At 42.5% G+C, this 26,901-nt stretch overlaps 1 protein-coding gene across 10 annotated transcripts in view; it reads right to left on the reverse strand.

Annotated features, from left to right (window-relative positions):
• Nucleotides 1-26,901, reverse strand: part of ARHGAP10 (Rho GTPase activating protein 10) — a 384,335-nt gene that overhangs the window by 240,683 nt on the left and 116,751 nt on the right. For 8 of the 10 annotated variants that reach the window (XM_024977157.2, XM_024977154.2, XM_024977155.2 and 5 more), the window contains 1 exon segment: nucleotides 19,122-19,193. The exons of the other annotated variants lie outside the window; for them this stretch is intronic. In XM_024977157.2, coding sequence (XP_024832925.1) covers nucleotides 19,122-19,193 — 72 coding nt within the window. 10 annotated transcript variants of the gene reach the window in all.

Here is a 26,901-nt window from a genome sequence, read left to right on the forward strand (position 1 = left end):
TAACATTACAAACATTTCTCAGGCACTGCCAAGAAATAGTATTTGTTTTCCTTTTGCTAGAGTAGCTTTTAGAGAAAACAAGGAACCAATTTTTTTTTAATACGGCGGAGACAACCTCCCCTAAAACTGCCTGCCAACATAAGTAGATTTTTCATAAACATTTCTGAGCACCAGTGAGCTCACGTGATGTTCTCCTGCTGTCAAAATGTTTCTATTAACGTCAGACTCTCCCCAACTCTCCAAGGCCTCCTAGAAAGGAACGTTCCCTTCCCTATTTTCCAGCTTCTATTTTATGAAGTCAAAAGTAATGAACTGTCCCAGCTTTTTCTGGCATGATCTTCCTATTAAGCAAAAGGGGTAAATAAAGCACAAAAATTGTATTTCTCTGCATTTATCATCATTTTTTTCACTCCACGGGACTACAGACCGTGTGAGACACTGGGAATGAAGCTCTGCCCGCTCACCCAAAGGCTGAATTAACCCCCACGCTGACGACGGCACAAGACTCAGAACTGATGCTGCTTCCCATTTCTACCTCAAGTTTAATTACCAACTAGCCGCACATCTTCAAGGGCAAAAACAAAACAGAACACTTAACAGTATAAAACCTCAGTTGTTCTGTTTAAAAGATCAGGGCACTTCCTTGGTGGCCCAGTGGTTAGGTAGGACTCCACACTTGTGAGGCTTCCATCCCCGGTCTGGGAACTAACACCCCACACAGCCCCCACATGCCCTTGTGTGGTGTGGCCAAAAAAAAAACAGTCATAAAACCTAAAATATTAAAAAAAAAAAAAAAAAGAAAGAAATCAGGAATTCAGTTCTGTCCTAGTTCATTCTTAGAACCAATCCTAAAATTCTGTAATCCTACCGTTCACCTATACATGAGAATGGTCAAACTTTCACTGAAATGGAGGCATTTTTTTCCTTTATGCCCTAGGTTTAATTTACAGCTTTTTTTTATGCCTAACGCATTAATATTACATGGTTACTCTCTCTTTTCTGCTTTTTACTATGACGCACTTCCTGTACGATGTTAATGACTAACAGAAAATAAACTAAATGGAACATATGGCCACTACTTTAAAGTCTCCACTATTTTCACAAGTTCATACGATAGAGTGTGCACTGGATTAGGTGTCAGAAGACGCAGGTTCCAGTGGCCGCTATGACCCTGTGGCTCTGCCCCCGGGGTCACAGCCTTCTCTGAGCATCAGTTTCTCAGATTTAAAACCAGACGGGAATGGAGGTAACACAGCTGCATTTACCACAAGTACACGGCAACACAACATCATGTGGTTAAAAATGCTTACTATCTTTGCAGATGAGTATTCAGAGAATACTGAAAACGTGTTTACTCCTTTGATTTCATCTGAATCACAGAAGGGGACAAAGGAAGCAACGATGCTACAGCCGGCAGTCAAAACGCCCAGCCCATGCGGAAATAGTGGGGTATGTAAATGAGGACGTGGGTTAAGTCTGGAATGAAAGAAAATGGTGCTATCGAGCCTCTGTGAAGAAAGAATCTAGCCAAGAAACAACATCACGCCCACCGATTTGAGTGAAAATACACTTGTTCATCTTTGGTATGACACTATACAAATGCTGCTGTGTTTTGTTTTGAATCTGAAGACTCAGATAACTCTCTCCTTGCATGTTTTTTCTCAGTGTCTCTATAGAATATTCTGTTTCTCTGTACTCATATGACTTTGGGCACTTAATTCTGAAGTTTAAAAGGGGCTGTGTTCAAGTAGCATTCAATAAAGAACAGAGTCTTTTCTTCAACACTGCAATATAGGATACACACATATATGGATGTATACAGATATATATATGTACATGTATATATACACATATACACACACACACACACAAATATAAAATAAATGAGCCATAAAAGGGAACAAAATTGAATCAGTTGAAGTGATACAGACTGAAGTAAGTCAGAAAAACAAATATTGGATATTAACACATATATGTGGAATCTAGAAAAATAAATATTGATGAATCCGTTTGCAGGTCAGGAATAGAGGTGCAGACATAGAGAAAAGACTTGTGGAGACAGATTAGGAAGGAGAGGGTGGGACAAATCAAGAAAGTAGCACTGAAATATATACACTGCCATATACAAAACAGACAGCTTGCGGGAGCTGCCATATAACTCAGGGGGCCCAGCCTGGCGCTCTGTGATGACCTAGAGAGGGGAGGGAGGGGCACCAGAAAGGGGATATGTGTATACATATAGCTGATTCACAATGCTGTACGGCAGACACAAACAAAACACTGTAAAGCAAGCATACTTCAATAAAAAACTAAAATAGAGTAATATGACACAAAAGGCTCTATCAAGGATCAAATTATTACAATGAAAACTGTTTTTGAAACAGCATTACTCCAGTGAGTCTGGGTCAAGCTGGAAGCAAAGTCAGTAAGGAAAAGTGGAGGCAAGGGCTCGCCAGCCAGCCCACACCTGTATTACAGAGAGAGGCAGACAGCCATGACAGACCCCAGCAGACTTCTGCCATGTGGAACTATAAGCCCAGTATTTAGGCCGCTCCACTGATTTTTCTAGAACAGCTGAAAGACTCAATGATTTTTAAACGGTGGAACCCTCTTACACTGTTGGTGGGAATGCAAACTAGTACAGCCACTATGGAGAACAGTGTGGAGATTCCTTAAAAAACTGGAAATAGAACTGCCTTATGATCCAGCAATCCCACTGCTGGGCATACACACTGAGGAAACCAGAAGGGAAAGAGACACGTGTACCCCAATGTTCATCACAGCACTGTTTATAATAGCCAGGACATGGAAGCAACCTAGATGCCCATCAGCAGATGAATGGATAAGAAAGCTGTGGTACATATACACAATGGAGTATTACTCAGCCATTAAAAAGAATACATTTGAATCAGTTCTAATGAGGTGGATGAAACTGGAGCCTCTTATACAGAGTGAAGTAAGCCAGAAGGAAAAACACCAATACAGTATACTAACGCATATATATGGAATTTAAAAAGATGGTAGCAATAACCCTGTGTATGAGAGAGCAAAAGAGACAGTGTTGTATAGAACAGTCTTATGGACTCTGTGGGAGAGGGAGAGGGAGGGAAGATTTGAGAGAATGGCATTGAAACATGTAAAATATCATGTAAGAAACGAGATGCCAGTCCAGGTTCGATGCACGATACTGGATGCTTGGGGCTAGTGCACTGGGACGACCCAGAGGGATGGTATGGGGAGGGAGGAGGGTTCAGGATGGGGAACACATGTATACCTGTGGTGGATTCATTTTGATATTTGGCAAAACTAATACAATTATGTAAAGTTTAAAAATTAAATAAAATTTAAACAAAAAAAGAAAAAAAAACTTATGTTTTAGGTTTAACAAGAGTCAGTTAAGTCGCTCAGTCCTGTCCAACTCTTTGCAACCCCATGGACTGCAGCACGTCAAGCTTCCCAGTTCACCAACTCCTAGAGATTGTTCAAACCCATATCCAACAAGTTGGTAATGCCATCCAACCAGCTCATCTACTGTCACCCCTTCTCCTCCTGCCTTTAATCTTTCCCAAAATCAGGGTCTTTTCCAATGAGCCAGTTCTTCACATCAGGTGGCCAAAGTATTGGAGTATCAGTATCAGTCCTTCCAATGATTATTCAGGACTGATTTCCTTTAGGATTGACTGGTTTATCTCCCTGCAGCACAAGGGACTCTCAAGAGTCTTCTACAACACATTTCAAAAGCATCAATTCTGTGGTGTTCAGCTTTCTTTATGGTCCAGCTCTCACATTCACACATGACTACTGGAAAAACCATAGCTTTGACTAGACAGGCCTTTGTCAGCAAAGTAACATCTCTGCTTTTTAATATGCTGTCTAGGTTGGTCATAGCTTTTCTTCCAATGAGCAAGCATCTTTTAATTTAATGGTGGCAGTCACCATCTGCAGAGATTTGGGAGCTCAAGAAAATAAAGTCTGTCACCAATGTTCCCCATCTATTTGCCATGAAGGGATGGGACTGGATGCCATGATCTCAGTATTCTTAATGTTGAGCTTTAAGCCAACTTTTTCACTCTCCTCTTTGACTTTCATCAAGAGGGTCTTCAGTTCCTCTTCACTTTCTGCCATAAGGGTGGTGTCATCTGCATATCTGAAGTTATTGATATTTCTCCCGGCAATCTTGATTCCAGCTTGTGCTTCTTCCAGCCCAGCGTTTCTCATGACGTACTCTGCATATAAGTTAAATGAGCAGTATGACAATATACAGCATTGATGTACTCCTTTCCTGATTTGGAACCAGTCTGCTGTTCCATGTCCAGTTCTAACTGTTTCTTCTTGACCTGCATACAGATTTCTCAGGAGGCAGGTAAGGTGGTCTGGTATTCCCATCTCTTTCAGAATTTTCTCGTTTGTTGTGATCTACACAGTCAAAGGCTTTCACATAATCAAACAGCAGAAGTAGATGTTTTTCTGAAATTCTCTTGTTTTTCGATGATCCAACCAATGTTGGCAATTTGATCTCTGGTTCCTCTGCCTTTTCTAAAACCAGCTTGAACATCTGGAAGCTTACAGTTCACGTACTATTGAAGCCTGGCTTGGAGAATTTTGAACATTACTTTGTTAGCGTGTGAGATGACTGCAATTGTGTGGTAGTTTGAACATTCTTTGGCATTGCCCCTTCTTTGGGACTGGAATGAAAACTGACCTTTTCCAGTCCTGTGGCCACTGCTGAGTTTTCCAAATTTGCTGGCATATTGAGTGCAGCACTTTCACAGCATTATCTTTCAGGATTTGAAATAGCTCAACTGGAATTCCATCACTTCCACTAGCTTTGTTCACAGTGATGCTTCCTAAGGCCCATTTAACTTCGCATTCCAGGATGCCTGGCTCTAGGTGAGTGATTACACCATCATGGTTATCTGGGTCATGAAGATCTTTTTTGTATAGTTCTTCTGTGTATTCTTGCCACCTCTTCTTAATATCTTCTGCTTCTGTTAGGTCCATACTATTTCTGTCCTTTATTGAGCCCATCTTTGCATGAAATATTCCCTTGGTATCTCTAATTTTCTTGAAGAGATCTCTAGTCTTTCCCATTCTATTGTTTTCTTCTATTTCTTTGCACTGACCACTGAGGAAGGCTTTCTTATCTCTCCTCACTATTCTTTGGAACTCTGCATTCAGATGTTTATATCTTTCCTTCTCTCCTTTGCCTTTCACTTTTCTTCTTTTTTCAGCTATTTGTAAGGCCTCCTCAATCATTTTGCCTTTTCCATTTCTTTTTCTTGGGGATGGTCCTGATCACTGCCTCCCGTACAATGTCACGAACCTCCATCCATAGTTCTTCAGGTACTCTATCAGATCTAATCCCTTGAATCTATTTGTCACTTCCACTGTATAATCATAAGGGATTTGATTTAGGTCATACCTGAATGGTCTAGTGGTTTCCCCTACTTTCTTCAATTTCAGTCTGAATTTGGCAATAAGGAGTTCATGATCTGAGCCACAGTCAGCTCCCAGTCTTGTTTTTGCTAACTGCATAGAGCTTCTCTATCTATGGCTGCAAAGAATATAATCAATCTGATTTTGGTATTGACCATCTGGTGATGTCCATGTGTAGAGTCTTCTCTTGTGTTGTTGGAAGAGGGTGTTTGCTATGAGCAGTGCTTCTCTTGGAAAAACTCTGTTAGCCTTTGCCCTGCTTCATTTTGTACTCCAAGACCAGATCTGCCTGTTACTCCAGGTATTTCTTAACTTCCTACTTTTGCATTCCAGTCCCCTATGATGAAGAGGACATCTTTTTTGGGTGGTAGTTCTAGAAGGTTTTATAGGTCTTCATAGAAGCATTCAACTTCAGTAAGCCAAACATGAGTAAGCCAAACAAAATGTTTACAAGTTAAAGATGGCTCATGGGAAGTCAGTTTGTAATCTGTTATAAAATCTCACATGCAAAAAATAAAAAACAGTGAAGAACAGCTGTTACTTAAAACAGAATAACCAGCCAAATAAGATGCACACTATGTAAATGGAAGAGAAATTTTTAAATCTAAGAAACAAAACAAATACTCAGGTTTTTTTAATATATTAGAAATAAACACATATGGACACCTTATCTTTGACAAAGGAGGCAAGAATATACAATGGATTAAAGACAATCTCTTTAACAAGTGGTGCTGGGAAATCTGGTCAACCACTTGTAAAAGAATGAAACTGGACCACTTTCTAACACCATACACAAAAATAAACTCAAAATGGATTAAAGATCTAAACGTAAGACCAGAAACTATAAAACTCCTAGAGGAGAACATAGGCAAAACACTCTCCAACATACATCACAGCAGGATCCTCTATGACCCACCTCCCAGAATATTGGAAATAAAAGCAAAAATAAACAAATGGGACCTAATTAACCTTAAAAGCTTCTGCACATCAAAGGAAACTATAAGCAAGGTGAAAAGACAGCCTTCAGAATGGGAGAAAATAATAGCAAATGAAGCAACCAATAAACAACTGATCTCAAAAATATACAAGCAACTCCTACAGCTCAACTCCAGAAAAGTAAACAACCCAATCAAAAAATGGGCCAAAGAACTAAATAGACATTTCTCCAAAGAAGACATACAGATGGCTAACAAACACATGAAAAGATGCTCAACATCACTCATTATCAGAGAAATGCAAATCAAAACCACTATGAGGTACCATTTCACACCAGTCAGAATGGCTGCGATCCAAAAGTCTACAAATAATAAATGCTGGAGAGGGTGTGGAGAAAAGGGAACCCTCTTACACTGTTGGTGGGAATGCAAACTAGTACAGCCACTATGGAGAAGTGTGGAGATTCCTTAAAAAACTGGAAATAGAACTGCCTTATGATCCAGCAATCCCACTGCTGGGCATACACACTGAGGAAACCAGAAGGGAAAGAGACACGTGTACCCCAATGTTCATCGCAGCACTGTTTATAATAGCCAGGACATGGAAGCAACCTAGATGTCCATCAGCAGATGAATGGATAAGAAAGCTGTGGTACATACACACAATGGAGTATTACTCAGCCATTAAAAAGAATACATTTGAATCAGTTCTAATGAGGTGGATGAAACTGGAGCCTATTATACAGAGTGAAGTAAGCCAGAAGGAAAAACATAAATACAGTATACTAACGCATATATATGGAATTTAGAAAGAGGGTAACAATAACCCTGTGTACGAGACAGCAAAAGAGACACAGATGTATAGAACAGTCTTATGGACTCTGTGGGAGAGGGAGAGGGTGGGAAGATTTGGGAGAATGGCAATGAAACATGTAAAATATCATGTAGGAAACGAGTTGCCAGTCCAGGTTCGATGCACGATGCTGGATGCTTGGGGCTGGTGCACTGGGACGGCCCAGAGGGATGGTATGGGGAGGGAGGAGGGAGGAGGGTTTGGGGTGGGGAACACATGTATACCTGTGGCGGATTCATTTTGATATTTGGCAAAACTAATACAAATATGTAAAGTTTAAAAATAAAATAAAATTAGAAAAAAAAAAAAAAGAAATAAACATACATATGAAAGAAAAGAAAAGTCAAAGCATTAATCGCTCAGTCCTGTCTGAGTCTTTGTGACCCCATGGACTGTAGCCCACCAGGCTCCTCTGTGCATGGGATTCTCCAGGCAAGGATCCTGGAGTGGGTTGCCATGCCCTCCTCCACATCTTCCTGACCCAGGGATCAAATCTGGGTCTCCCACATTGCAGGCAGATTCTTTACCACTTGAGCCACCAGGGAAGCCAAAAACATATATATAGTATATATATTTAAAGGTGTCATAACAAATCATGGAATAAAAAACTATTATTCAACTAATGGTGTGGTATAACTGGTTAAGTAGTTGGAAATAAAAAGAGAACCATGTCTCAAATCAAAATTAATTCCAGATGGACTGAGAGAGTCACAAGTAAAAAATGAAACCAAAAAAGAGCATTTCATCAGATCTCAGAACAGAGAAGGAATTTATGAAGAAAAGGGAAACGGAAGAAGCCATAAGAACTTTAAGATATCAAAACTATACAATAAATAAGGCAAAAAGCCAACAACTGGCAGGGAAAAGATACAATTAATATGGAAGAAAGGGAGTTAACATTCCTATCACATAAAATATTCTTTATGAAGCAATTTTTTTGCTCAAAGCATACCTTACATTTCCACAGAAAAATTAGTAAAGAATACAGAAAATTCACAAAAGTTTGAAAATACCTGTAAACTATCCACATTTATTAGAATATTTTGTTTCATCTTAGAAAAAGGGGAAATTTTTAAATTACCAGGTAACTTTCCTTTTTACGTATTTTTGGTATTTTACAAATTTTCTAGGATGAGGAAATGAAAAGACTTTTATTTTCAGACTATGAACAGCAAAAAGTAAGTCCCAACTAGTCAAGATGAGAGCTTACATACGTTCTTAAAGATTCCAACTCTCTTTTTATTTAAATAAAAAGGTGGGGGGAATGCCCACACGTGGGTTGCCCTGGTGGTTCAGATGGTAAAGAACCCACCTGCAGAGCAGGAGACCTGGGTTCAATCCCTGGGTAGAGAAGATCCTCTGGACAAGGCAATGACTACCCACTCCAGTAGTCTGGTATGGAAAATCCCATGAACAGAGGAACCTGGAAGGTTACAGTCCAGGGGATCACAAAGAGTCGGACACGCCTGAAGCAACTTAGCACAACGGCAATGCCCACACTTACAAGAAATGCAACTCACAGCACATGAAACACACTTGGCAGGAGCACTTCTTCCTGCACATCCAGGCCAACCAGAGTTTTGAAATCCCCACTCTTCTCCGCTGGTCCACCAACACCTTACAAGCCAGGTGAAATGCCAACCTCTTCCATGAAGCGCTCCTTGACTTCTCCAGTGGGGAAACAGCCCCTTCCCTCAACTCCTGCACCAATGTCACCTCTCCTCCTTGACGTTCATTTGCCCTATCCAACCCACACCCTCTCCTGCCTTTAAGCTCTTTCAGCCTCTCCAAAGCGTTGAGAAGTCAGCCTTTATCCCCAAACCTGGTAGATGCCCAGGGGACATGGTCAGAGAACACAGGAAGGTGGAAGCCTATGGCTGCAGAGGCACCAACACTGAAAACCTGCCCCTGCTGGCTCAGCACGTGCTCCCAAGTCACCAATCCACCACCTGAGCACAGTCTGACCAGGAGGGTCACAAGCCACAGTGCTTGAACCTGGTGGGCAAAGAGTGGAGTAAAACCTAAGAAGTTGTTGTTAGCAAGCCGATACAAAGCAAGTCACAAAGGGGATCATAAAAAAACTGCAACTGTGTATATGCCAGGCCCTGCACTAGACCCCAGAAATATGCCATCAAAGGCTCCGAAGCCTTGCAATAACCTTCGGGGACAGGTGTGATGGGTACCATTTTAAAGACCAGGAAACTGAGCCTTGGAGGCCTTAAGTAACTTGTCCCAAATCACAGAGATACTCAAGGGGCAGAAAGCCAACTCAAAACAAGGGACAATCAGGCCCCAAACTGAGATGACAGGCCACCCATACAGAGCACTGATGCTTTCTCTTGATAGAGCACTTTTTTTTCATTGTATTTATTAGCACTGATTTATATTTGGCTGTTCTGGGTCTTCCCTGCTCCACGGGTTTTTCTCTAGTTGTCGCGAGTCGGGGCTACTCTCCAGTTGCGGCACACAGGCTTCTCACTGGCAGCTTCTCTCGTGGAGTAAAGGCTCTAGAGCGTTCAGGCTTCGGCAGTTCTGGCTCCCGGGCTGGAGAGCACAGGCTCGTTAGTTGTGGCCCATGCGCTTGGCTGCTCCGTGGCACATGGGATCCTTCCTGATCAGGAATCGAAACCCAGGTCTCCTACACTGGCAGGCAGACTCCCCACCACTGAGCCGCCAGGGAAGCCCTAGGGCACTTTTCACAGTGCATTTTTATTTATTTTTTTTTAACATCTTCCCCACAGACTCGCCAATTTCTTGAAGCCTGGACAGTGTTTTAATTCACAGTTGTACAGTAAGTCCCCTACAAACAAATGAGCTGTTATCCAAGAACATGCTCCTAAGTCCAATTTGTCCCTAAGTCCAACAAAGTTAGCCTAGATACCCAACTAACACAACCAGCTAAACAGTACTGTACTGTAATAAGTTTGTAATACTCGTCACACAAAAAATAAGTAGACAACACACACAGAAATAAAGAAAACATTTTTAATCTTACAGTACAATATCGTGAAAAGCACAGAAGTACAGGACACTGGCTGGTATACGGGGGCTGGCATGGAGTGAACAGGCAAAAAGTGTTACTGACCAGAGGAGACAGAGGAGGTAGGAGATGGTAGTGCTGAAGGATCGTCAGCAATATGAGATGGAGGGCAAGCTGCAAGTTCACTCAAGCCTCATGCTGATGGAACGCACATTCACATCTTCAAAGTTTCCAACTTAAAGGTTCCTAAGTAGGGGACTTAATGTATATCCCAGATATATTTACCATATATCTCATACTGTGCCATTGAAATAGGCCTGATAAGCGGTTTTATTATTGTAATACTGAAATGAAAGAAATGTGATTAAGTCACACTTTTTCTGCTCTATCAAACATAATTGAGAAATTATTCAGATTTGCTTTCTTACCTATATTTTGGAGTCATTTACAGACTCTCAGGAGGTCGATTTCTATTCAACGTTTATTCCCTAAACACAGCCTTGAAAAGAGCTGCTGCTGCTAAGTCGCTTCAGTCGTGTCCGACTCTGTGCAACCCCACAGACGGCAGCCCACCAGGCCCCCCGTCCCTGGGATTCTCCAGGCAAGAACACTGGAGTGGGTTGCCATTTCCTTCTCCAATGCATGAAAGTGAAAAGTGAAAGTGAAGTCGCTCAGTCGTGTCTGACTCTTAAGAGACCCCATGGACTGCAGCCTACCAGGCTCCCCCACCCATGGGATTTTCCAAGCAAGAGTATTGGAGTGGGGTGCCATTCCCTTCTCCATGAAAAAAAAGTGAGTCTGGTAATGGCTGGGCTGCTAAGTTTTAATTTATGATATAAACATTTTTTAACTCTTGAGGTTAATTTTTTTATTCTATTTTGAATAAAACAGGAAATTTTTCATGCTAAGTCATTTCAGTCGAGTCTGTCTCTCTGCGACCCCATGGACTGTAGCTCACCAGGCTCATCCGTCCTTGGGATTCTCCAGGAAAGAATACTGGAGTGGGTCGCCATTTCCTTCTCCAGGGGGTCTTCCCGAACCAGGGATCGAATATGGGTCTCCTGCATTGGCAGGCAGATTCTTTACCAACTGAGCCACCAGGAAGCCCCAGAGTTTGAATAGGCTCTATAAATTATCCATAGCATTTTGTTGTATCCATCTGATACCTGCATGCTGCCACGTTCAGAAAAAGAGCACATTTAAGTTCTCCCCACTGATACTGTCCCACTGTAACCCTCAGCAAGCTCTAGTATTTCTTGGAGTTTGTACACAATGCACTTGGCTCTGATGCTGTCTGGTGCCTGGATTAGTTGTGGATAAACCGACAGTTAATGAGCAGTGGTTATCAACAAAGTGTATGCAGACACTTGGGAATAAGTGACAAACTTCTAGGGAAGGGAGAAGAGTTTCAGAGGACATAAAGCTGAGGGACATCAACAGGAAAACTCCAAACTGACAGGACACAGCACAGAACCACCTGCATCCTGCAGTGGGAATTGGGTCTCTTTACACGGAGGTGAGAACGTGGAAAGCACATGAGAAAAAGTGGCAGAACCTACAGGATGGAAGTTGAAGCTCAAACAGACAACTGATGGAGAACATATCCAAACAGAAGAGAAAACAGCAGAGAAGAAAGGTCCAGTGATTCCTAAAAAATCCCATTTATAAAAGCCACCTGGCAGTTTCGATTACATTAAAACCACAAGTTCCCATGTCATTGGGATTCTGGAAACTGGAGACGGAAGCACAGGGAACTGAAAGAAGCTTCCATACAAAGTCAAAAGGTAGCAACCTTTCCAGATAGGGAGCAGAAGATGAACATTTTGACAAGGACATCCAAAAACTTCTGCTGCGGCCAGCTTTTAAAGACTTTTGTTTTTTCTCCCCCACGTGAAAACTGCTTCACAGTACTTTCTAAAAGATCATCATGCTAAGAGAATAAAGTTATTTTTTAAGTATCCCAAGTAAGTAAACAAACCAATAGAATAAGAACATGCGATTGTTCTTGATTGGTGTTTAGGAAACACAGATAGGGAAAATCAAATATCCAGATTATAAACCCTTTCCTAGTTCTTCTAGAATAAAGGGTGAAAGTGAAAGTGTTAGTCGCTCATTTGCAGCCGACCTTTTGTGACGTCATGGACTACAGCTTGCCAGGCTCCACTGTCCATGGGATTTGACAGGTAAAAATACTAGAGTGGGCTGCCATTTCCTTCTTCAGAGGATGTTCCCGACCCAGGGATTGAACCCACGTCTCCTGCATCTCCTGCATTGCTGGGCTGATTCTTTACCACTAAGCCACCTGATAAGCCAAGAATTAAGGGTTCAGTTCAGTCGCTCAATCGTGTCCAACTCTTTGCGACGCCATGAATCACAGCACGCCAGCCCTCCCTGTCCATCACCAACTCCCGGAGTTCACTCAGACTCACATCCATCGAGTCAGCGATGCCATCCAGCCATCTCATCCTCTGCCGTTCCCTTTTCCTCCTGCCCCCAATCCCTCCCAGCATCAGAGTCTTTTCCAATGAGTCAACTCTTCGCGTCAGGTAGCCAAAGGACTGGAGTTTCAGCTTTAGCATCATTCCTTCCAAAGAAATCCCAGGACTGATCTCCTTCAGAATGGACTGGTTGGATCTCCTTGCAGTCCAAGGGACTCTCAAGAGTCTTCTCCAACACCACAGTTCAAAAGCATCAATTCTTCGGCACTCAGCCTTCTTCACAGTCCAACTCTCACATCCATACATGACCACAGGAAAAACCATAGCCTCAACTAGATGAACCTTTGTTGGCAAAGTACTGTCTCTGCTTTTGAATATGCTACCTAGGTTGGTCATAACTTTCCTTCCGAGGAGTAAGCGTCTTTTAATTTCATGGCTGCAATCACCATCTGCAGTGATTTTGGAGCCCAAAAAAATAAAGTCTGACAGTGTTTCCACTGTTTCCCCATCTATTTCCCATGAAGTGATGGGACCGGATGCCATGATCTTCGTTTTCTGAATGTTGAGCTTTAAGCCAACTTTTTCACTCTCCACTTTCACTTTCATCAAAAGGATTTTTAGTTCCTCTTCACTTTCTGCCATAAGGGTCGTGTCATCTGCATATCTGAGGTTATTGATATTTCTCCCTGAAATCTTGATTCCAGCTTGTGTTTCTTCCAGCCCAGCGTTTCTCATGATGTACTCTGCATAGAAGTTAAATAAGCAGGGTGACAATATACAGCCTTGACGTACTCCTTTTCCTATTAGGAACCAGTCTGTTGCTCCATGTCCAGTTCTAACTGTTGCTTCCTGACCTGCATACAAATTTCTCAAGAGGTAGGTCAGGTGGTCTGGTATTCCCATCTCTTTCAGAATTTTCCACAGTTTATTGTGATCCACACAGTCAAAGGATTTGGCATAGTCAATAAAGCAGAAATAGCCACGCTGAAGGTCAGGAAGGGCAGCAGTGAGGAGATACCCCTCATCCAAGGTAAGGAGCAATGGCTGCTCTTTGCTGGAGCAGCCGTGAAGAGATACCCCACGCCCAAGGTAAGAGAAACCCAAGTAAGACGGTAGGTGTTGCAAGAGGGCATCAGAGGGCAGACACACTGAAACCATACTCACAGAAAACTAGTCAATCTAATCACACTAGGACCACAGCCTTGTCTAACTCAATGAAACTAAGCCATGCCCGTGGGGCAACCCAAGACGGGTGGGTCATGGAGGAGAGATCTGACAAAATGTGGTCCACTGGAGAAGGGAATGGCAAACCACTTCAGTATTCTTGCCTTGAAAACCCCATGAACAGTATGAAAAGGCAAAATGATAGGACACTGAAAGAGAAACTCCACAGGTCAGTAGGTGCCCAATATGCTACTGGAGATCAGTGGAGAAATAACTCCAGAAAGAATGAAGGGATGGAGCCAAAGCAAAAAGAATACCCAGCTGTGGATGTGACTGGTGATAGAAGCAAGGTCCAATGCTGTAAAGAGCAATATTGCACAGGAACCTGGAATGTCAGGTCCATGAATCAAGGCAAATTCGAAGTGGTCAAACAAGAGATGGCAAGAGTGAATGTCGACATTCTAGGAATCAGTGAACTCAAATGGACTGGAATGGGTGAATTTAACTCAGATGACCATTATATCTACTACTGCGGGCAGGAATCCCTCAGAAGAAATGGAGTGGCCATCATGGTCAACAAAAGTGTCCGAAATGCAGTACTTGGATGCAATCTCAAAAACGACAGAATGATCTCTGTTCGTTTCCAAGGCAAACCATTCAATATCACAGTAATCCAAGTCTATGCCCCAACCAGTAACGCTGAAGAAGCTGAAGTTGAACGGTTCTATGAAGACCTACAAGACCTTTTAGAACTAACACCCAAAAAAGATGTCCTTTTCATTATAGGGGACTGGAATGCAAAAGTAGGAAGTCAAGAAACACCTGGAGTAACAGGCAAATTTGGCCTTGGAGTATGGAATGAAGCAGGGCAAAAACTGATACAGTTTTGCCAAGAAAATGCACTGGTCATAACAAACACCCTCTTCCAACAACACAAGAGAAGACTCTATACATGGACATCACCAGATGGTCAACACCGAAATCAGATTGATTATATTCTTTGCAGCCAAAGATAGAGAAGCTCTATACAGTCAGCAAAAACAAGACCAGGAGCTGACTGTGGCTCAGACCATGAACTCCTTATTGCCAAATTCAGACTTAAATTGAATAAAGTAGGGAAAACCACTAGACCATTCAGGTATGACCTAAATCAAATCCCTTATGATTATACAGTGGAAGTGAGAAATAGATTTAAGGGCCTAGATCTGATAGACAGAGTGCCTGATGAACTATGGAATGAGGTTCGTGACATTGTATAGGAGACAGGGATTAAGACCATCCCCATGGAAAAGAATTAAGGGTAGAATTGATTTATTTATTAGATAACTTAAAGTCAGTCAGAGTGGAGATTGGTAGAAAACAAAGGAATCATTGTTATTCAGTCGCTAAGTTGTGTCCAACTCTGCGACTCCATGAACTGCAGCTCGCCAGGCTTCCCTGTCCTTCACCGTCTCCCCGAGCTTGCTCAGATTCATGTTCATTGAGTTGGAATGCCATCCAACCATCTCATCCTCTCCTCGTCTTGTCCTCTTTCTTTCCCAGCATTAAGGTCTTTTCCACTGAGTCAGCTCTTTGGATCAGGTGGCCAAAGCACTGGAGCTTCAACATTAGTCCTTCAAATGAATATTCAAGGTTGATTTCCTTTAGGATTAACTGGTTTGAGCTCCTTACTGTCCAAGGGACTCTCAAAAGTCTCAAGCACCACAATTCAAAAGCATCCATTCTTCAGCACCCAGCCTTCTTTAGGGTCCAACTCTCACATCCATACATGACTACTGGAAAAACCATAGCTTTGACTATGGTCGGCAAAGTGATGCCTCTGCTTTTTAAAATGGGTGTCTAGGTTTGTCATCGGAGAAGGCAATGGCACCCCACTCCAGTACTCTTGCTTGGAAAATCCCATGGATGGAGGAGCCTCTTAGGCTGTAGTCCATGGGTCGCTAAGAGTCGGACACGACTGAGAGACTTCACTTTCACTTTTCACTTTCATGCATTGGAGAAGGAAATGGCAGCCCACTCCAGTGTTCTTGCCTGGAGAAGCCCAGGGACGGGGGAGTCTGGTGGGCTGCCGTCTATGGAGTCGCACAGAGTCAGACACGACTGAAGTGACTTAGCATAGCATAGCATAGGTTTGTCATAGCTTTCCTTCCATGGAGCAAGCATCTTTTAATTTCATGGCTGCAGTCACCATCTACAGTGATTTTGGAGTCCAAGAAAATAAAATCTGCCATTGTCTCCACTTTTTCCCCATCTATTTGACATGAACTGATGGGACCAGATGCCACAATCTTAGTTTATTTCACATGCTAGCAAAGTAATGCTCAAAATCCTTTAAGCTAGGCTTCAACAGAACATGAACTGGGAACTTCCAGATGTACAAGCTGGATTTAGAAAAGGCAGAGGAACCAGAGATCAAATTGCCAACATCTGCTGGATCATAGAAAAAGCAAGGGAATTCCAAAAAAAACCATCTACTTCTGCTTCATTGACTAGGTGGAAGCCTTTGTGTGGATCAAACAAACTGAGGAAAATGCCTAAAGACACAGGAATACCACACCACCTTACTTGCCTCCTGAGAAACCTTGCAGGTTAAGAAGCAACCTTTAGAACCAGTCATGGAACAACTGCCTGGTTCAAAACTGGGAAAGAAAGACATTAAGACTGTAATGTTGTCACACTGCTTATTTAACTTATATGCAGAGTACATTGTGTGAAATGCCAGGCTGGATGAATCCCAAGCTGGAATCAAGATTGCTGGGAGAAATATCAACAACCTCAGAAATGCAGATGATACCACTCTAATGGCAGAAAGTGAAAAGAAACTAAAGAATCTCTTGATGAGGGTGAATGAGGAGAGTGAAAAAGCTGGCTTAAAACTCAACATTCAGAAAACTAAGATCATGGCATCTGGCCCCATCACTTCATGGAAAATAGATGGGAGGAAGTGGAAAATAAATAAGCATAGTCTTTTCTCTTAAAGATTTAACAACGTGATGAAAAAGATAGATGCGTATATGTCACTATATAACCTAGAAAGTTATCTTTCCCTTTTTACTATACTAAGCAGAGAAGGCGATGGCCCCCCACTCCAGTCCTCTTGCCTGGAAAACCCCACGGACGGAGAGGCCTGGTGGGCTGCAGTCCAGGGGGTCGCTCAGAGTTGGACAGGACTGAGTGACTTCACTTTCACTTTTCACTTTCATGCATTGGAGAAGGAAATGGCAACCTACTCCAGTGTTCTTGCTTGGAGAATCCCAGGGACAAAGGAGCCTGGTGGGCTGCCGTCTATGGGGTCGCACAGGGTCGGACACAACTGAAGCAACTTAGCAGCAGCAGAAGTAGCCAGTCCAAAAAAAAAAAAAAGGCTACTCCCTGTGACTCACAATGATGGGGCCTCCATCACTGACAGTCAACACACACACTGTACTGAACAAGAGTGTAGGGTACACCCTTCATAAACTTGAAGTCAGGAACACAGAAAGAAAGAAATGGGACTCCAGGGTAGATTTTGGCCACTGAATAGCTCAAAACATAGACTAAAAGCGTTAAAATAATTAAATCATTTGATATGGCAATTTTTTTTTGCAAACTGCTTTGCAGACTATACAACTGAGACTTGAACATCGGAGGTCAGGGACATCAACACAGGAGCAGACAAAATTCCAAGTGTAGCTTATAGTTGGTCCTCAGTATACAAGGTTATACATTCGCGGATGCAGCCAACCGCAAATCCTGTAGTACGACAGTCTTTACTAGTGAAAACTATCCAAGTAGAACCACACAGCCCACACCTGAGCTGTTCAAGGGTCAACCACACCTTGAATGACCACAGCATGAGAAGCTGGGCCGGTGTGTTGAGAAGAAGGAATCAAGAGAAATTCTGAGGCTGGAAATTTCTAAAAATCTGATCGGTAAATAAATGGAAAGGAAATATATTTATTAATAAAGTTACATCCATTTTTCATTTCCATAATATAATATCTGTCCACCACCACCCAATGTTTACATTCAGTGCCTGCCAATGAAATGTTCAAAGAGAAAGTACCAAGACATTCAAGTTTCAAAATAGTCTAGGAAGACTGGAGAAAACAGAATCACTAAACTGCAAAGCAGAGAAGTCAGATCCCTGGTCTGTCATTTTACAAGTAAGAAACTAAAGCCAATTACTTGCCCGAGGACAGAAATGTGAAGCCAGACCCCCAAAGTCCTGCTACAAGTCAGTAGCTTTGCGCAGCTCAGCAAACAATCCTAGGTTGAGACTTTGGGGGGGTATCCCTACTGACCTCCACTCAACACACAAAGCCCTCCATTGAAAACTATGCTGAAAAGCAGTGTCTAGTATGTTAACAGGTCACTTGAAGAACTGAATCCATAAAAAGGGGCCCTTTCTGGGCCCATTTGTATAGCTATGGCCATGGAGACCACAATGTTTATTTACAGAAAAGGATTTTAATAGTATGTTTTCGAAGGGGAAAAAAAAAAAAAACTCACATCCCCAAGGTATGAGGGAAAAAACAAAACAAACATAAAAACTCTCTTTTCTACTTAAAACTGATGTTATTTATTCCCTTCTCCTTGGGCCAAGCCAAAAATGGTCAACAACACACAGATGCTACTTTTTCCTCCCTCGAGTACATGCACTATCTTCAGGACAGGCTGGTGGGTACTATTTCTCTGAACTAATTTCAAAGCTCAGTTTGCAAACCTTAAAAGTTGCTAAATACATCCCAGGCTCCTGGTGGCAAAATTGCTGCAGTACTCCCAGAAATCCTGGCTACATCTCAGAGCTTCTGAAAGCTGAGTCTGTGGTTCACTCAGACTTCTAAATCCCCAGCACCCATGACAACACGAGCACTTAACAGAAGCACAGGAAAAGTGTATCAGAATAACCAAGTAGTCTCTTTCTAGTTTCAATGGCAGGCCGGTGTAGCAGCGACTCCAACCTTAAACCCTCCTATGATGCTACACTCTGACACCCAACTGAGGCGGGCACGGAAATCAGTGCCCTCTTGACAAAGATTAAGATGCTTGGCACAGCGTAAATGTGCTGTTTGGTGAAAGGTATTTTTAAAACTCTATACGAAAAGGTGTAGCCAAGACAAGTACGAGAGGTTTTACCATCTAGTCCAGGTGTTTTTGCTTTGTTTTTGCTTTCAGATTCCCCCAAAGGGGATACAATACATTTGAAACATTCAGCAACAGACATTAGTCTCCAACAGCCCCTTCCCGGCTGTCGAGTGTGAAGCGAGTGTGTGCTCCAGCGGCAGAAGTGTCTCTGCTGGCTGTTTACAAGTGTGCTCAGATTAGACACCGACCTTGACAGCTCCGAGTTGCTCTTTTCTGAATTTTTCCAAGGGTTTAATCAGGGTTTCGGTGACACTTAATGCCTAGAGAACAAGAGCGATAACAAAAGAGCAGAGCATTAGGTTTCCAAAAGGGAAAAAGTGAGCTTTCCATTCCCCTCTTCCACCCCGCCCAGAAACAAAACGAACAACACACTGAACAGCTTTATCTCACCCTGCCAATGAGGCCATTAAATCACTTCTACATTTATTAACACACCAGATCTCCATAAATATTTTCAGGGAAGAGGAGGTGGGGCAAAGCGCCAGGGAAATGTGCAACCCAGCCCCAACACAGCCCTTTCTTCAGAGACACAGCAAGAGGGTTGGCTTCAAACAACAAAGGGGTCTATCACACTCATTAACAGAACACTTCTGTTTGAGGGTTTGTTTTTTGTTTTAATCCCTCAGCTCAGAAATTTAAAAGTCAATGACGTTCCTTTATTAGTGATCAGACTACATTACACAGGGAGCTAGGTTTGTGGCTACAAGTTTAAATGTACTCAGACTGCCCTTCATCACTGAAAATTTCTCATAGGATTTAGGCTGTGCCAGCAAAACAGAGTCACTTGGAGCTCAGGACAGTCAGTCGTCCAAATATTAGGGGAGTTGGCAAGGTCACGGTGACAGGAACCACACATGAATGCTACCCACAACCTCACTCATTCTTATATTGGCTGATTTGGGGCTTGTCATTTTAATACAGAATCTACACAACACTTATATGTGGAATCAAAAAAGACAGTAAACTAGTGAATAAACAAAAAAGAAGCAGACTCACAGATACAAAGAACAAACCAGCGGTTACCAATGGGGCAAGGGAAAGGGGCAGGGCAACACAGGGCTAGAGGATTAAGAGGTATAAACCGTTAGGTTTAAAATAAGCTACAAGAACATATTATACAATATGGGGGAATACAGTCAGTGCTTTTTAATAACTATAAATGAAACATAACCTTAAAATTGTAAATTACGATACTATACACCTGTAACATATAATATCACTGCACATCAACTATATTTTAATTTTTTTAATTTCAATAAAAATTTTTAAAAATCTACAACAATGCTGAAAATGCACAAGGGAATATTTACCTAAGGAGAATGTACTTAACCACAATATGCTAGTGAGTAGTGTTCTCACCATTTCCAGAAAGGTCCAGAATAGAATCTCAGTAGAACCTCAAGACACTTTACAACAATGTATCACCCCCCTCTTATTACAATAAAGGTCCCCAGAAATCCAAACTTAAGATTACAGAAAAAAAAATAAGTGACTTGGAATAGGAAACCAATCTTCATTTAACCCCCTATGCTCCTTTGCATTGTTTCATTACGTAAGGGTTTCTCCCAGAGACGATTCATCCAGTGAGATGTAAGTGAAAAGTCATTTTAATACAGAATCTACACATCACTTATTCATGGAATCAAAAAAGACAAGAACACTGGAGTGGGTTGCCATTCCTTTCTCCAGGGCATCCTCCTGACCCAGGGATCGAACCCAGATCTCCTGCATTGCAGGTAGATTCTTTACCATCTGAGCCACTAGGGAAGCCCCTTAGAGAATCCTCAAAAAAATGATCCTGTCCACACTCGAGATGACTAGAGCTTGCTTGAACTCTCTTCCCCAGGCCAGCTACTGGGCTCCACTCACTCCCACCCTGACAATTTGTTACTTGGGTGTTGAAGAGTGTAGGCAAAAGACAGAATTAAGAGCAATCACAAGTCAAAGGAAAGGGATCACCTTCAAAACACGATAATCTCATCCTGTCCACATTGTAGGCCACGTGACCCACAACAAGCCCAAACCAAAGAACAGAAGAGGGAAAGAGCAGGTCATGCCAGGAACCCTGATGACTCTAAACAATATGGAAGCCCCAAGTCCACTGGGAAAGCAGATCAGAGGCTCTGCCGCAAATTTTCAACGTGATTCAACCGACATACGACAGCTCAAAAATCATTCACTCATTCACTTAGTTATTTGCCTGAGCTGGCTCTTAGTTGTACCACATGAACTCTTAGTTGGGATCTAGTTCCCTGACCAGGGATCAAACCGCAGACCCAGCATGGGAGCATGGAATCTTAGTCACTGGACCACCAGGGAAGTCCCATCTCAAAATAATTTAAGGCTCACTTCTCTTAGCACAAATACCATCTCCTAGGCTTTCACATCTGGACCTAGCCTACTAGTGGTCCTAAGTAAACCCAGATATGATACATCATCCTTGGAGGCTTGGTCAACTCAAGAAAGAAGTCAGCCCAGAATTCCATGCTGGGACCACAGGGGCTCATAACTGCTCAAGTTCACAGAGGAACAAGGATGCAAAATTAAGTAAGCATGAGCCTAGCCTGGCCTTAACTACCATACAGTACTGCAACACCAAGTACCAAATGGGCACCTCCCCATTCCAAGCTGCCATATCAATAAACTATCTCATGAGACACATACGTGCTGAACACTCAGTGCCAAGTACCATGTATTAAAGACACAACTATGAACACATAGCCCAAGTGCAGCCCCTGCCCTTGTGGAACTTACTGTCTAGGTGGGGAGATAGACAGTGGACACATGAAGACATGAGCAAATGTGCAGAAAGAGGTCCAGTAACTCGTTCCAACAGAGAAATGTAGGCCCATGGCTGACAAATCTATTAGAGGAGATAGAGGGAGAAATGAGCTCTGGGAGGGCTTCCTCAAAGAAGTGATATTTAAGCTTGAGGTCTGAACGATCAGACAGAATTAGTGGTGCAAAGAACAAGGCTGGAACTGCAGCCTAAAGCCAGCAGAGGCAAAGGACTGAGGTGAGGATCTCAGGAAACAGCAAAAGACCAGTGAGTCTGAAGCACAGAGAACAAGCAAGCGAACAGAGAGATGAGAGAAGGCAGGGGACCAGAACAAGCTATGCCTGGGAGTCCAGGGAAAGGGCTATTTTATTTTGGGATTAATAGAAACTCACTATTACTCTCACACTGGGAGAAGGCAATGGCACCCCACTCCAGTACTCTTGCCTGGAAAATCCCATGGACGGAGGAGCCTGGTGGGCTTCACTCCGTGGGGTCGCTGAGGGTCGGAAAGTGAAGTGAGCGACTTCACTTTCACGTTTCACTTTCATGCATTGGAGAAGGAAATGGCAACCCACTCCAGTGTTCTTGCCTGGAGAATCCCAGGGACGGGGGAGCCTGGTGGGCTGCCATCTATGGGGTCACACAGAGTCGGACACGACTGAAGCAACTTAGCAGCAGCAGCAGCAAAGGACCTTAAGCTCAGAATTATTACAATGATCTTTCAAAGATGACTCCGATTTAAGTTTTTTTTTTTTTTTTAATATGGACCACTTTTAAAGTCTTTATTGAATTTTCTACAATACTGCTTCTGTTTTATGTTTAGGTTTTTTGGCCACAAGGCTTGTGAGATCTTAGCTCCCCAACAAGTGATTGAACCCACAACACCGGCATTGGAAGGTAAAGTCTTAATCACCAGATTCTGGCTCTTTCTGGCTCTCTGAGAAAGAGAGATTAGAGGTAAGGAAAACTGGAAGGAGAAAGATTTGTTAGGAAGCTTCCAGAGCAACACAGGCAAGAGAGGATGATGGCTTGAAGGCAGTGACAACAAAACTAGAGAGAAGCAGATAGACTGCAGAGATATGTACAGGCAGAACTAAAGTAACTGGTGATGGACTGAACGTGGAAAGGGTAAGGGTTTCCAAGATGACTCTTAGATTTCTGCCATCTGCAACTGAATGGACAACAATATTATTCATTTATTTATTGAAAGAGGAAGCTTCTGAGGAAAGGCAATTGGGAGGAAGCACTCCAGGGTTATGTTACATTGGAGATGCTGAGAGACGATCAAAAGATGAGTAAAAGAGGCTGCCAGAGACATTGGTGCAACGTCCAGGAAAGACATCTAGATCAAAAATATACATCTGGCAAGAGTCGTTTACAAGTAGGTGGTATTGGAAGCCAAAGAACTCAAGTAGGATGTGGTAGGGGATTGAAACAAGAGGTCTCAGACTAGGCACTTAGGATGCTCAGAAAGGGACAAACAGGAGGAGGAGACGACAACAGACACTGGAAAGAAGCTACTGGGGCACTGATGATGAAGACAGGGTTTTAGCCGCATGAGCCGCAGAGAAATTAAATAAGGAACAAGGCCTCAGCAATACCCAAGGCAAGGAGACAGAAAAGGCCAGACTGGAGCTGGCTTATAACTAAAAAGCGAGGACATCTGTGGGAACAGCCCTTCTCCACAAGGATGGCCACGAAGGACAGAGATGAGAGGAGGGCGGCCGAAAGGGAGCACGACATAAAGCAAAGGCGTGTGTGTTTGTTTTCTTAGTAAGGTCGACATTTCAAAGGTGAAAGCAGGGGCTTCTCTGGTGATGCAGAGGTTAAGACGCTGAACTCCCAAAGCAGAAGGCCTGGGTTCGATCCCTGGTCAGGGAACTAGATCCTGCATGTCACAACGAGGAGCGAAGGTCCCATGCGCTACAATGAAGACCCGGCACAGCCGAAGAAATAAATTAAAAAGATTAAAGCACACCCTGTTAAGAATACAGAAAAGATGGTCTAAAGTCTCTAATGGGGGTGGAGACAGGATGCAAGGAACAAGCAGTGGCTCAAACAAAGGGGTGTGTGGATTTCATGAACAGAAGCTGTGGGATTTGCTACCAGAGAGTTATTTTTTCCATACAAGGCAAAGTCAGTTCTCAAGATTTCGGGTGCGGAGAAAAGTGCGCATAAAGAGGAGCATGAAAGAAGGAATCATTACAAACAGTGGGGACAGGGCTTCCTGGCTGAGAAGTAAGCAGGAGTTTATGGGACCTCCACTGGGCCTTGTGCGACTGTCTCCAATGAGGCATGAAGAAGGTGAGCAGTTGGGTTCATCCTAGTAAGACTATTTCTGAGAGCCCATCAGCATAAGATGATATAATGTAGTGTGTGCAGTGTGGGTGAGGCCCAGAACAGGTGCTTAGGAGACAGAGGACTTCCTGAAGGGATAATACAGAACTGAGCCTGAAACAGGCATGGGAGTTCTCAGGTCAAAGGATAAGAATAAAAGAAAGAGGGGAAACCAGTGATTCTTAGCATGGAACCACCAGCAATTCAGCGTCACTAAAGCCCCTGAAGAAATCAGAAATCAGGGGAGGAGGCTGGAGAAGTCTGACGGGCTCCAGAAGTCACCAGGATGCGACCTAGAGATGCTGAATCAACACTAAACGTGGCAACGATGATGTAGCTACGTGAAGACCCTTTAAAATCAGAACCCTGAAACCCCAAACTCTGTGGAGTAAGCACTGTCCTTCACAAAAGGATCATGCCACAAAGATTCCACATGAGCAATTTTATATCCATCCTTAGCCGAGAGAATTGATGCAATATCTAACTTCCAAGGGCTAGCACTAGTGTAGACAAAAATTATAAGGGGCTTCCACCTTACTGTTGGCAGGTCAACAAGCATTATTTCCAAAATAACAGAAATAGTAGTTACGGCAGGCATCACTGCAACCCAATTCTTTGATCAAAGTGTTTTGATCAAAATTTTTTAACTTAAACGCCACTATCATTTTTCTTCTATAATAAAGTCTGGACTTCCCTGGTGGTGCAGTGGTTAAGAATCCACCTGCCGATGCCAGAGACAAAGGTTTGATCCCTGGTCCAGGAAGATTCCACATGCCATGGAGCAACGAAGCCTGTGCTCTGGAGCCTTCGAGGTGCAACCGCTGACGCCCACGTGCCAAGAGCCTGTGCTCTGCAAGAAGAGACGTCCACGCACCGCAACGAAGGGAGCCTCTGCTCACCACAACCGGAGGAAGCCCACAAAGAGCAATGAAGATCCAGCAAAGCCAAAAATAAATAAACTTAAAAAAAAAAAAAAAAAGCCTGATTATGTAACTTCTGAACTGAGCAATTCTATTCAAAGACAAAATCCTAAAGTAGCTGCTAAATGCTTCGGAGTAAGGCAATGTGGGTTGAACGACAAAGATGGTTTTCTTCTTTTTCTAAAAATAGAGACTCCATGAAATCTCTCTGTTCCTTCTATAATTTCACAAAAATACTATATAATATTTGTGAGTAATAAATGTTATGGAAGTTTTCTAATGCCAAAGTGAGTCTTCTTCCCTAGAGATAAACGTATACCAATTCCAGGGAATGTGCCTAAAACTGAGGCAATTCCTGATGGGGAAATTACCCAATTTGAAAGAAACAACTGAAGTAATAGTATGGAGAAGAGTTTTCAAATCCTAAAATATTAAAAATCAATCAGATTTTTAAAAACAGAGAAAGCAAATTTAGAATGTGATTTTATAACCATGTATACAGTTTTATAACTGTATTTTTCGCATGAAATACTTGAAGCAGACACACAAAAAATGTCATAAGAAGCCTTGCTAATGAGCCATGGAAAGAGTTTGAGACAGTCTTGCTTAGAAACAGAATGTATCTATGTGAACATAAAGTATGTTAATAAATCAGTTGGTCTCATCTTACAGCAGGGGTCAGACAATTCTTTCTATAGAAGGTCAGGTAGTAAATAATCCAGGTTTTGAACTGTGCAGCCTCAGATGCAACTACTCAACTCTGCCCCAAGCAGTAAAAACGCGGCCATACATAGTATACCTACGAACGAGTGTAGCTGTGATCTGACAAAATTTCATTTACAAAACAAGAGGCAAGTTGTGTTGGGCCTATGGACCCCGGGTGACTCAACCCTGCCTCAGAGAATCACCTTGGGCGTAAGCTGTTCTTCTTACTCTTAGCTGATTATATATTTTTTTAAATATCCATTTGTCATATTTGCAGGGCACCAAAGTAGGGAGGGAAGGTTGAATGCTGGATAAGGAAATCACAGCTCAAGAAGCTCTCAAGTTGAAAAGGACTCAAAAGCACTGCTGCAGTATTTGCCTGAGATAAGCAACCAACCAGGCAGTCTTGAAAGCCAAATGCTCAAGTGTGAAAGGTGTCTTAACAACAGCTCATGTAAATTTAATAGTGGACTTTAGCAGGGGCTGTGGCTCCTAAAAGTTTGAGTGAACTAAAAGTTCAGCATGAACTGAAGTTGTCATAAGGCACCCTAGAAGTTAATGAACACATATGTAGGCTACATATATTGTTCAAATCCAAATAAGACAATCATTCAATTGTGTCTTGTAAGATCAGAAACTATCTCAACAGCAGGTTCACCACATTTGAAGAGAGACATTCTCGTAAAATAGATTTGCTGTATGTCTCAAGAAATTGAAACAGGGGCTCTGTATCAACCTAAAGGGGTGGGATGGGGAGGAAGGTAGGAGGGAGGTTCAAAAGGGAGGGGATATATGTATACCTGTGGCTGATTCATGTTGAGGTTTGACAGAAAAACAACAAAATTCTGTAAAGCAATTATCCTTCAATTAAAAAATAAACTTAAAAAAAGGAGAGAGAGACATTCTCTAATGGTGCATATTAGGAATCTGAGATGAGAAGGCTAAAAATGTTTAGAAGAACAGGTTAAAAAAAAGTGTTTAATGTGATTAGGGAGAAAAAGAACATTTCGAGGGAACAAGATGTAAGCTGTTTTCAAATATTTAAAAGGGTACAGTATGAGAGAAGGAAAAATCACTTTGATACGCTCAAAGAGGACAAAATGACGTCTAACGAAGAAAAGCTATAGGGCAGATTTGGGTTCACCCCCAAGAGGAACTCAGTACGAACTACGATGGACCCAACCAGGTAGTGTGACGCCCAGGCTCCTTCCCCGTCAACAAGTACTC

The sequence above is a fragment of the Bos taurus genome, chromosome 17 (assembly GCF_002263795.3).
Source record: "Bos taurus isolate L1 Dominette 01449 registration number 42190680 breed Hereford chromosome 17, ARS-UCD2.0, whole genome shotgun sequence".
Lineage (NCBI taxonomy): Eukaryota > Metazoa > Chordata > Mammalia > Artiodactyla > Bovidae > Bos > Bos taurus.